We start from the raw sequence: 13,098 nt of genomic DNA, 5'->3' as shown, positions 1-13,098 counted from the left end.
CCAACACATGGGTTGCCTCCAATGGTTCAAAGGTAATGCTTCACCCTTTGGCTATTTACTTTGAAGGTTTGAGTCTCATACATAGATTCTAATTCAGTAGCACCATAGGAAGACACATTAATAACTTTGAATGGGCCAGACCATTTGGATTTGAGTTTGCCAGAAAGCATTTCGACCTTGAGTTGAAGAGTAAGATCAAGTCACCTGATTTTGAATTCCGGCTTCAAGATCTTCTTGTCATGAACAAACTTCATTCTTTATTTATACATGGCTTCATTCTCATAGGCATGGAAATGGAACTCTTACATCTCACTGAGCTATGTCATCCTTAGATTAGCAGTTTCGGCCCTGTCAAGATTTAACTTTTTCAACGCCTACTGGCTTTGTGTTCAAGCTCCACTGGCAAGTGACAAGCCTTACCAAAAACTAACTAGTAGGATGATGTGCCAATAGGTGTCTTAAATGCAGTTTGATAAGCCCACAATGCATCATCTAGCTTTCTTGACCAATCGGTCCTGTTCGCATTACCAGTTTTTGCTAGATTATTTTTGATCTCTCGGTTGGAGACTTCAACTTGAACACTTAATTGAGGATGATAAGGAGTGGCCACTTTTTTCATAACTCCATATTTATCTAGCAACCTTGCAAAAGCTTTGTTGCAAAAGTGAGAACCACCATCACTAAGGATGGCTCTTGGGGTTCCAAACCGAGTAAATATGTTCTTTTTCAAGAAGGCGGTTACACTCTTTGCCTCATTGTTTGGCAAGGCAACTGCTTCGACCTATTTTGAGACTTAATCCACTACTACCAAGATATATGTCATGACATAATAGCTTATGACGGGACCCATAAAATCTATCCCCCACACATCAAAGATCTCTTCCTCCATCACAAAATTCATAGGCATCTCATGTCTTCTAAAAATTGACCCCTGTCTTTGACATTGATCACATGCTTTGACCATTAGGTTTGCGTCTTGGTAGATCAATGGCCAATAATAGCCACATTCAAGCACTTTTGCCATTGTACGGTTTCCACTTTGGTGACCCCCAACTAGGGAGTCATGACATGCTTTGAGAATTTGAGTCACCTCATCTTTCGGAACACAAAGCCAAATTATATTGTCGGCCCAGATCCAGAATAAAAAAGGTTCCTCCCAATAGTATTGCCTACAATCCCGCAAGAACTTTTTTTGTTAAGCTTCCAATTCGTCAGGGATAAGGTCACTAACCAATAAGTTAGCGATGTCGGCATACCAAGGAGTTGAGGTGCTAGATATTGCCAAAAGGTGTTCATCTAGGAAGGCATCATTAATTTCAATATCTTCTTTTGGTCTCCCTGCCTCTTCAAGCCTAGATAAGTGATTCGCAACTTGATTTTATGTTCCTTTCCGATCTTTGACTTCACAGTCAAACTCTTGTAATAAAGGAACCCACCAAATCAATCTCGATTTAGCATCCTTCTTAGCCATAAGGTAGCAGAGAGCAGCATAAACGGTGTAGACTATCACCTTGGATCCTAACAAATAGGCCTGAAATTTTTCAAAAGCATAGACAATGACAAGCAGTTCTTGCTCAGTTACGGTGTAATTCATTTGTGTTCCATTTAATGTCTTGCTTATTGTTGCTCCCAAACGCACACGCAAGTATACGTGGTCATACAACTAATATAGGATTGTAAGTCCAGATATCGTACCCACAGGGACTTGTGATTAACTATTAACTAAATTAAACCCAAACAATTAATCTATTCAAGCGATTTTCTTAATATTATTAACTATAACAAATCTAGAGTAGTAAATTAAGAGGTTACAAAAAATAAGTCGGCAATCTTAGAGACAAATTCAATAGGAGAAAATATTTCAGAGCTATGGGTTAGCTAACAATCCCGTTGAATTTTTGTGATGACCATCACTTTTTAAAATAAATTCTGCGTTCTGAGGCCTTAAAAAATCTTTCAGGATTACCTCGATTTGCGTGTGCAGTCCGAGCACGTAGTCGGAAAGCTATTATGTGAAAATCTGTGAAAATGTTGAATTTTTGACTTAAAATGCATTTAAGTTGACTTCGGTCAATTTTTTGGGTAAGCGGATCCGGACCCATGATTTGACGGTCCCGGAGGGTCCGTGGAAAAATATAGGACTTGGGCATGTGCTCGGAATCGAATTCTGAGGTCCCAAGCTCGAGAAATGAATTTTTTAAAGAAAATTATTTTCTGAAAATTTCTATGAGTTTTGGAAATGAAATGCATTCAGAATTTGATAGTATCGGGCCGTATTCTGGTTCCAGAGTCTGGTACAAGTCTTATATGTAAAATAAGATAAGTCCGTGAAATTTGGTAAGAAATGGATGTCATTTGACGTAATTCGGACCTTAAATGCAAAATTTGATGTTTTAAGAAGTTTTGAAATATTTCATTGATTTTGAGGTTTAATTCATTGTTTAAGGGGTTATTTTGGCGATTTGATTGCACGGATAAGTTCATATGATGTTTTTGAGTTAGTGTACCTGTTTGGGTTGGAGCCTCGAGGGCTCGGGTGAGTTTCGGATGGGTTTCAGAAGGTTTTGAACTCATAAAAAGTTGTAGGTTGTTCAGTTTCTGATGTTCTGGTATGTCCTTCTTCGCGTTCGCGGGAGGACCCTCACGAACGCGATGAGTTAGTCAGGTTAAAGGAGATTTCCTTCTACGCGAACGCGAGACCCAGGTCAAGAATGTGAAGCTTTGGGGGTTTTCCCTTTGCGAATGCGGGCCTGGTAACGCGAACGCGAAGGCTTATGGGCTTGGGCAGGGGGAGAGGTATTTTACCCTACGCGAACACGTCCACATCAACGCGAACGCAAAGGCTATGGGGGCTGAAGCTCCGCAAATGCGATGTTTTATTTGGCCTAACCCATCGTGAATGCGACAGACCTGTCGCAAACGCGATGAAGGCCTGTTCAGTGATTTTAAAACAGAACCAAAACGGGATTTAGCCAAAATTTCATAACTTCTTCTTCCAAACTCTAAATTGGGCGATTTTTGAAAGGGTATTTCACCACCAATTCATAGGTATGTAATCTTAGACTCATTTTCTTCAATTTCCATCAACACCCATTAGATTTCTAGGCTTAAATCATGTTCTTAAGGGTAGAAAATTAGGGATTTAGGTAGAGTTAGGGCTTTTTGTATAATTGTGATTTAGACCTCATTTTGGTGTTGAATTTTGGAACTAATTATATATTCAGGCTCGTGGGTGAATGGATGATCAGGTTTTGGTCTGAACCTTGTGTTTTGACCAAGTGGGCCCGGGGTCAATTTTTGACTTTTTGGGAAGAATGATGGGAAAGCTATAATTAAGCCTTGAAATTGGATTGTTTAGCGTTTATTGATGTTATTAAGTCGATTATGTCTAGATACAATTGATTTGGAGCCGAATTCAAAAGGAAAAACGGTGTTAGAGGCTTGAGTTGGCCGTGGAAGTTCGAGGTAAGTGTTTGGTCTAACCTTAGCTTGAGGGATTAGGAGTTGTGTCCTATTTGATACTTGTTTCTTGTTGAGTACGATGTATAGGCATGGTGACGAGTATCTATACGTTGGTTTCGAGTATGACCGTGAGTCTTGAATTGTAATTTATTGTGTTCTTAAATAATACTACGGATGCTTAAGTTGATGACTCTCTGTATTGAGCAAGGATCGTGATTATTCTCGTGGAAATTACTTATAACTGAGTGTTGGTGTTAGCTAAGGTAGTTAGATGTTGGAACAAGTTTGGTTATAGTTGTTTCTCCCTTGCCGGGATGTTGTTACTTATACTGTCGATTCCCTTGCCGGGATAGTGTAGTACTTTATTGAACCCTTGTCAGGACTCTTGCTATGATTGTTCTTGATTGTATATGTGGATTGGGTTGCACGCCGCAATAATGATATATTTGGATCGGGTTGCACGTCGCAACAATGATATATTTGGATCGGGTTGCATGCCGCAACAATGATATATTTGGATCGGGTTGCACGCCACAACAATATTATATATAGATCGGGTTGCACGCCACAACAGTAATAAATGATATGGATCGAGTTGCACGCCGCAACAATGTTGATATATATTGGGAACCGGTTGTGCCGCAACAATTGCTGATACAAAGTGTTTATAGATTGGATACAAATTTCTTATTGTTTTGCTGTTAAATCTAAGTTGTTCTTATGCTACTACTCTTGATTTACTGTTGATATTGGTATACCCCGAAGCATGTACCCCCCTCCCATCTTTACTTGTTTATTTCTGTTTTATTTTCCGTTGTATATTATATTACTACACAGGTTATTTGGTAGTCTGGTCCTAGCCTTGTCACTACTTCGCCGAGGTTAGGCTAGGCACTTGCCAGCACATGGGGTCGGATTGTGCTGATACTACACTCTGCACTATGTGCAGATCCCGGAGTAGCTCTTGGACCATAGCATTTGGGCGGCTGCCTTCAGTCCAGCTAGAGATCCCGAGGTAGTCCTGCAGGCATCCGCAGGCCCGGCATTCTCTTCTATCTTATTATGTGCTTTGTTTTCACTTGTATCCGAGACACATTGTATTTCCTTTTTCAGACACTTGTATGTAGTACTCATATACAGTCTGTGATATTGTGACACCAGATTCCGGGTAGAGACGTATGTTGGCATTGTAGTACTAGCTTTGGTTATTTTATTAGTTTAAGTCTTCCGCTTGTTTTATTTATCATTAATATTCAATGTTGATTACCTGTTAATCTCAATTGTACAAAAAGGGGTAAAATGAAAGGGTTAGTGATTCTTCATTTGCGCGGCTTGCCTAGCTTCTACGAGTAGGCTCCATCATGACTCCCGAGCGTGAAAAATCCGGGTCATGACAGTTTTTCACTAAAATCGTCTAATTAATTTATCTAGTTTATTGATTGATAGTGTTAATATTGCTCGTAGCCTTTTCCCGAGGTACTACTCGCCTACTCAAGCTAACATAACGCCTATATTCCTAAGGAAATAGGATTAACAAGAATGCATTAATAATTCTCGTATAATAACCAAGCAAGGCGATTAGGTATATCCCTATCCTAACCATAAATTTGTTCCTGATGCTCGAGTTCAAGATCTTGCTCTCCTCAATCTTATATACAATCTAGAATTCCCTCTCTCGAGTTAAATCCTAGATTCATAGATAGTATTCATCAAGCAATCAAATAATTAAGCGCAAAATTGAATAAATAAACCAATATGATAAAATAATATGAATAATTTAAGCTTCAAAATACAACGTTCATGTATCATCCTACAACTTTAGAACTAATAAACCATGAAATTAAAGGAAGAGAGAGAAGAAAACTAGTTAGAAGCCTCCCCAAGCGTGGTGTGTGTTCTTCCCTACAAAGTGTCGTGTTCTCCTCCCAAAATATGTTAGATCCCCTCCAAATTAGGTTTAGAATCCCTTTTATACAAGTTGGAACCGTGCAGGATCAAAATAATATTATCCCGAACGAAATAGAAAAACACGCACATGCAGCGTCCAGACCAGCGCAAGGCTCTAGCCTAGCGCTAAATCCAGTGAGTTTTGCGATTTCGCTCTTGAATCCTACAGATGTCAGGTATGTTTTTTTGCCTTCTTTTACTATTTTTATTTCTCTTTGAATTGTATTTCTCATTTCTTCTTGTCTTCAACTTGGGGGGACAAACACCAAAGGGTATCCCCCCTTTTTTTTATTCTTTTATTTTTATTCTTTTTCTTCCGTATTTTATTCAATTTTGCTTCAAATTTCTTCATCTTCGCACTGATTTATTCCTATACGGTTAAAATATAATATTAAGCATAAAGTAATATAATTAACACTCAATAGATGATTAAAAGTACTAGAATATGAGACAATAATGGTTAAATATATGCATTTCTGGTCGAACATCAACACCCCACACTTATACTCTTGCTCGTCCTCGAGTAAGCACTGAAACCACTCTCAATAAATCAAGCCTAGAAACACCATCACTTCGGTTGATACTAACAATTAGGCCCTATATCAACTCAACCCATCAAATATACACATCCTGATCATGTGCAAGATATACAAGTCACAAACAAACAACAAACTTCCAACCCCCTAGGCTCAGAGATGGACTCTAGCTTATCAAATTTAAGCTCGCTCACCTACTCTTTCAAATAAAGCTAATAACATTACATATCTATCATGAAACAAGTGCCATCACAAGAATAAATATTCCATACGCTCAAATCAAAGATTGAACATAATTTAACGACTTAGCATCAAAGAATAACTCTCGCACTCAGAAACGAATTCACATGTATGTACAAAGAACCATAGTCTTGCCCATTATGTACATCTCTACTAATAACGTATGCTCGAATATAATCAAATAGGACTTTAACGGGTCGTAATGTTGGCTAAGGGACAGGTAGGAGAACTATATATTAGTAACTTATACTTCCCTAAGCACTTGGCACTTTTAGACTTCATCACCCATCATTTTCATCTCTTAATTTTATTTTTCAGCTCTCTCTTCATCAATTATTTCACAAGTATTCCCCACATATCAAGACCAGTTTTTTTTCAAAACAATTTATTTTTTCATTCTCTTTTTTTCATGAAGCTCTTTTCATCATTTTTCAGCTTTCATTGGTCACCATTTTTCACTTAATTATTCCTTTCTTCAAATTAATCAATTAATATCACAGTCTAAGCAACAGTGCTCAAGGAAGCAGGGTGCAAAAACTAGAGATTCAACAAAAGAATCAAGGCAAAAATATGGCTTCCAAACAAAAGGCTACATGCTCAAAGGGCTAACTAGTGGTACAATATTTAAAAAGGCTAAAATTCACAAAAATAAAGCCTATTATCATCTTTTAAACAGAGCAATACTTTTATTTCGCTTCAATAACATGCATCACAAGTTCTAGACTAAGATGCAAAACATGGAATATATATATAAGAATTCCTCACCCCGCATGGCACGGGTATCAATCAAGATGGATCAATTCTACCCTAAGACAGACAGGATCATAGCAAACGATAAAATAAGAATAAGCTATATATAGAGTCACAACCCTGAGCAAAAGAGTCAGAAAGCTTGCTATTTTATTCATTACTCAAGCACTAAGAGGAAAGTACTACTCAAGCTTAGACCTAAATGTGCTAGTATCAAACAAGTCACAAGGTTTTTCTTCTCCCTCTTCTACTACCCCGAAAAAAATCTAATCCTAAAAATAAATAAAAAAATTATCCAGTTCAAGTTACATCCCTTGAAAAAGAACCGATGCAAAAGGAAAAAATGGGGGAGGGGGGAGGGATTATTACCCAACTAAAACTAACTAGAACCAAAAAGAATATTACAACTAAGCTAGAGTAGCACAGAAAATTACAATCTCCTCACCCTACACTTATAATTTTGCAATGTCCTCACTGCATACAATAAATAACAAGAAGATAAAAGAGACTCCTTGGTAGGCTAAAGACCGAAGTATTAATAGCTGATAGGATACTCTGACTTCTCCCAGGTATGATCCTTTGTGTGGGTACCTCACACTTAGTTTCAACCGCCTGCTCACTTTTGCACATGCCTATTGGCTTTGAATTCATGCTCCTACAACTAAAAACATAAAAATAACACAAAAAAAATAACACAATAAAAGAATTAAACAAAATAAAAAGAAATAATAGAATTAGGTTGCCTCCCAACAAGTGCATTATTTATAATGGCACGACACTATCACTTTCATCACTTTTTCCTCCACTTTGAGGATATAAATTGCACCCCTGTGACGATCCGGCCAGTCATCTCATGAGTTACCGCTCTGTTTCCCCCATTTCTGCTTCTTATTGCTTTGTTTGTTGGTTCTATGTGTGATCGGGTTGGTTGGTCGGGTTCGGAAAGGTTTTGGTAAGGTTTGAGACACTTATTCTCTTTTGAGAAAGCTTAAGTTGGAAAAGTCAATCGGATGTTGACTTATGTGTTAGAGGGCTCGGTTGTGAGTTCTGATGGTTCGGATAGCTTCAGAAGGTGATTTGGGACTTAGGAGCGTGATCGGAATGTGTTTTATAGGTCCGGAGTAGATTTAGTCTTGAATTAGTGAAATAAGAATTTTGGCATTTTCGGGTTGATAGGTGAGATTTTGATATAGGGGTCGGAATGGAATATCGGGAATTGCAGTAGTTCCGTTGTGTCATTTGGGATATGTGTGCAAAATTTCAGGTCATTCGAACGTTGTTTGGTAGACTTTTTGATCAAAAGCGTAATTGAGAAGATTTTGGAATTCTTAGGCTTTAATCCGATGCGAATTTGGTGTTTTGATCTTGTTTTGAGCGTTTCGAAGGTTGGAACAAGTTTGAATGATGTTATGGGATATATTGGCATGTTTGGTTGAGGTTCCAGGGGCCTCGGGTGAGTTTCAGGTGGTTAAACAGACCATTTCAAGTTGTTGAAAGTTGCAGAAAAACATACTGAAGTGTTGTAGACAGCAGTGCTTTACGTTCGCGAGTGGACCCTCGTGTTTGCGAAGGGTTAGCAGGTGAGGCTAAAGATTTAGCATTCGTGTTCGCAAGGGAGGTTCTGCATTCGTGAAGGTCTGGGATCGTTGTGCATCGCGTTCGCGAGGTATCAGACGCGATCACGATAGTTTGAGTTGTGGAGTCATCGCGTTCGCGAGGGAGTGGACGCGTTCGCGTAAGAGGAAAATTTGGTCAATGTCAGTTTGTGCTTCACGAACGCGAGGCTTTTACCGCGTTCGCGAAGAAGGTTTTGAATGCTTGGGCGGAATGTTTAAATAGCCATTGTCCGCGATTTTGGGGCTAACCTTCACCATTTTTGGGCGATTTTGAAGCTTTTTGAAGAGGATTGAAGAGGGATTCAAGGGGGAACACTTGGAGGTAAGATTCATGGACTTAATACTCGATCCTAACGTGAATTCTACCTAATTAATCATGGAATTTAAGCCTAATATTGAAGAACTAGGGCTTGTAATTGGAGACCTAAAATTTGGGATTTGAGGGGTTGTTCGTGGTTGGATTTTGATACTTTTGATATGAATGAACTCAGGGAGTGATAAAGAGTCTATTGATGTAATTTTTATTGGAATCCGAGGCGTGGGCCCGGGGTTAGGTTTGGCCAATTTCGGGATTTGTGTTGTAATTTGATTTCTTTCGAGTGGGCTTTGTTCCCTTAGCATATTTTGATGGTTTTGCACTGATTTTGGTTAGATTTGGAGCATCCGGAGGCCGATTTGAGAGGCAAAGGCATCGCGAGCTAGAGATTTGGATCGGATAGAGGTAAGTAATGATTTTAGATGTTGTCCTGAGGGTATAAAATCCTGGATTACACATCGTTGTACTATATTGAGGTGACGCACATGCTAGATGACGAGTGTGGGATCGTGCACCGTTGGGGATTGTGACTTAGTCCATCCCGAATGATGGTTTTACCGCGTATTTGATTGAAAACTGTTTGCTTTCATCATGATTTTGGGCTGAATGCCATATTTGGGCCTCGTGCCAACTATTTGGGTCCTTATAGGATTTTTACTGATATTTCCTCATTTTTTTATGACTTTATACTTGTACTCAGTCATGTTATATTCTACTGTTTTCATAACTCAGCATGTTTACTCTGTTTTGACACATTAAATGATATTTTAAATGATAATTTGGGCTGAGCATCATGTTTTACTGTTGCCCGAGTGGCTTATGAGATTCTGACTAAGTAAGGCCGAGGGCCTGAGTTGTACGCCACGAGGTGGCTTGATATGAGGTCGAGTGCCTATTTATTATGCCACGAGATGGCTTGATATTGCGCTTGGGCCATAAGGGGCCCCTCCCGGATTCTACACACCCCTAGTGAGTGTGTGTACCCATTGTGATATGAGACATAGCTCGAAGGGCTGGTGTTGTTCGATGATATTGCCCGAGGGGCGGATTCTGTTAACATTGTGCCCGAGGGGCGGATTTTATGTGTTTATCTGTTCTAGTTGCTTTTCATTTAATTGTTTAACTATTAAAAAGGTGTTTTAAAGAAACTTCTTCTGAACTAAGGTGTCTTTATATGTCTTCAATTTTTATTACTTTTACTAGTTTTATACTACTTATTTATAGCATGTTGATGTGCTTTTACGTGATTTCTTACTACTCATCCTTCATTTATTGTTATTACTCACTAAGTTGGAGTACTCACTTTACTCCATGCACCCTGTGTGCAGATTCAGGCGCTTCAGGTCCCGCTAGCGAGTGTTGATTCTTCCAGCTTAGGCGGATTTGGAGATTCACTAGGTAGCTGCTCGACGTTCACAGCCCAGTACTTCTCCCTCTATATTATTTTCTCTTTTTCTAGTTCTGTAATAGACTATGTAGACTCTTCCTATTTTTAATCGGTTAGTTGATGCTCATGACTGGTGACACCCCGATGTCGGGCTATGTCTATTCCGCAATTGTACTGTTTCACCTTATTTTGGGATTATTGTTATGTCAAAGACATAATTTATATTATTTTAATTTCTTAAAATGAATTGGGAGTGTGTCGGCTCGCCTTGTCTTCACGAGAGGCGGCATCACGATCGGGTCTGTGTTTAGGGTCGTGACAAGTTGGTATCAGAGCCTAGGTTACATAGGTCTCACGAGTCATGAGCAGGTTTAGTATAGTCTCGCGGATCGGTACGGAGACATATGTATTTATCCTTGAGAGGCTGTAGAACCTTTTAGAAAACTTCATATTCTTGAAATCCTTGTCATGTGAATCTGTCGATCCGAGTATTAAACTTCTGTTATTTTATTCTCTCACGGATGGTGAGGACACGCGCTACCGGTCAGGATGGACGACCACCAGTACCACCAGCTGTGGCCACTAGAGGCCAAGGACGCAGTTCTGTTCGCGGTAGGGGTAGGGGTGTGGCCCGCACAGTAGCTAGGGCAGCACCTGCAGATCCACCAGTCACCCCAATTCAAGATCAGGTCCCAGTTGTGGACGCTCCAGCAGCACCAGTTGTGCCCATTATGATTCCGGGTCTTTAGGAGGCCTTGGCTTAGATTCTATCAGTATGCACTGGCCTAGCTCAGGCAGTCTCAATTACTACAGCTGCAGCTACTTCTCAGGCCGGGGGAGGCACTTAGACTCCCGCCACTCGCACACCTGAGCAGGTCGTGTAGGGACTTCAGACGCCGGGGGCATATCCAACCCAGCCGGTTGCAGCTGCTCAGGACTATGTAGCTCTTGCCATGCTAGAGGACGAGCAGCGCAGGTTGGAGAGGTTTGGTAGACTTCAGCCTCCGACTTTCAGTGGTGTAGAGGGCGAGGATACCTAGGGTTTCTTGGACAAGTGTCAGAGGATTCATCGTACAGTGGGTATTCTGGAGACCAGCGCGGTTGCTTTCACTACTTTTTAGTTTTTTGGGGCTGCCTTCACTTGGTAGGAGGCTTTTGAGAGGCGTAGGCCTGTTGGTGCAGCACCCCTTACCTAGCAGCAGTTCTCTATTCTCTTTTTGGAGAAGCATGTGCCACAGTCTTGTAGAGAAGAGCTGCACAGGCAGTTCGAGTGGATACGTCAGGGAGAGATGACTATGACAAAGTATGAGATAAGGTTCTCTAAGTTAGCTCGGCATACGATTTGGTTGCTTCTGACAGATAGAGAGAGGATTAGGAGGTTTGTTGATGGCCTCACTTATCAGCTTCGTATTCTTATGACCAGAGAGAGTGAATGGTGTTACTTTTGAGGAGGTTGTAGACATTGCTCATGAGATTGAGTCAGTTTATTGCTAGGAGCGAGATGAGAGGGAGGCCAAGAGGCCTCGAGGATCTGGTAGTTATGGTGGTGCTCCTTTGAGAGGTCATTTTCAGCACAGCAGAGGTCGTCCATTCAGGCATGCTCAGCCAGCTTGCCCAGGTTATCGTGGGGCATCATCGGGTCATGGTTCTCACAGTTCTCATCAGGGCCAGTCATCACTTAGTGCCCTTCCAACTCAGAGTTCATCACGTGCTCCATCAGTTCAGGGCTCTTCTATGCCAGGTGCATCTTCTAGTCATTCCGGTGCTAGGGGTTCCCTTCAGTCCCCGACTCCAGCGCTCGAGAGTTGCTATGAGTGTGGAGAGATGGATTATATATAGAGGCAGTGTCCTCGTCATCTTGCGGGTTCATCTCAGCAGAGGAGTCAGCCATCGACTTCGGCACCAGTTACTTCACCACTACCCGCCCAGCCAGCTAGGGGTGGAGGTCAGTCAGCTAGGGGTCGCCCTAGAGGGGGAGGTCGATCAGGTGGCAGTCAGGCTCGTTTCTTTGCACTTCCAGCTAGACCCAATGCTATTGCTTTCAATGTTGTTATTACAGGTATTGTCTCAGTCTGCCACAAAGATGCTTCTGTATTATTTGATCCTGGTTCCACCTTTTCTTATATTTTAACATACTTTGCTCGTTATTTGGATATGCCCGGTGAGTCTCTTGTTTCACCTGTTTATGTATCTACTCCGGTGGGCGATACTACTATTGTAGACCATATGCACCGGTCGTGTGTGGTGACTATTGGGGGTCTGGAGACCCGAGTGGATCTGTTTTTATTGTGTATGGTAGACTTCGATGTTATTTTGGGCATGGATTGGCTATCTCCGTGTCATGCTATTCTGGACTGTCATGCTAAGACAGTGACATTGGCTATACCAGGTGTTCCACGGATTGAGTGGCGAGGTTTGACTGATTATGTTCCAAGTAGGGAAATTTCAATCTTGAAGGCCCAGCGTATATTTGGGAAGGGTTGTCTTTCGTATCTAGCCTTTGTGAGGGATGTCGGTGCAGAGACTTCCAGTATTGATTCTATTCCAATTGTGAGGGATTTTCCCGATGTGTTTCTTGCAGACTTGCTGGGCATGCCAGCGGACAAGGATATTGATTTTGGTATTGACCTGGTGCCGGGTACTCAACCCATTTCTGTTCTGCCATATCATATGGCACCAGCGGAGCTGAAGGAGTTAAAGGAGCAGCTTTAGGAACTCCTTGATAAGGGGTTCATTCGGCCTAGTGTGTTGCCTTGGGGTGCGCCAGTTCTATTTGTGAAGAAGAAGGATGGCACTATGAGGATGTGCATTGATTATAGGCAATTGAACGAAGTAACAATTAAG

General features: G+C 41.0%; 1 protein-coding gene across 1 annotated transcript; it reads right to left on the bottom strand.

Moving 5' to 3' along the window:
- Window positions 1-430: 430 nt before the first annotated feature.
- Window positions 431-1,024, bottom strand: LOC138872078 (uncharacterized). Its single transcript, XM_070150067.1, has 2 exons — window positions 869-1,024; window positions 431-781 (listed from the first exon to the last, which is right to left on the bottom strand). Exons 1-2 carry the CDS (start codon window positions 1,022-1,024, stop codon window positions 431-433), a joined length of 507 nt encoding a protein of 168 aa, XP_070006168.1.
- Window positions 1,025-13,098: the final 12,074 nt, after the last annotated feature.

This window comes from Nicotiana sylvestris, chromosome 1, assembly GCF_000393655.2.
Source record: "Nicotiana sylvestris chromosome 1, ASM39365v2, whole genome shotgun sequence".
NCBI classification, from domain to species: domain Eukaryota; kingdom Viridiplantae; phylum Streptophyta; class Magnoliopsida; order Solanales; family Solanaceae; genus Nicotiana; species Nicotiana sylvestris.
The sequence above is the reverse complement of the archived record's forward strand: the minus strand, read 5'-3'. Positions and strand labels throughout refer to the sequence as shown.

Excerpts from the sequence above, each read along its gene's own strand:
- LOC138872078 (XM_070150067.1), bottom strand. The coding sequence starts at position 1,024 with ATGGCAAAAGTGCTTGAATGTGGCTATTATTGGCCATTGATCTACCAA. Across the intron at positions 782-868 it reads TGGAGGAAGAGATCTTTGAT|GTCGAAGCAGTTGCCTTGCC; the intron begins GTGTGGGGGATA and ends GTCTCAAAATAG.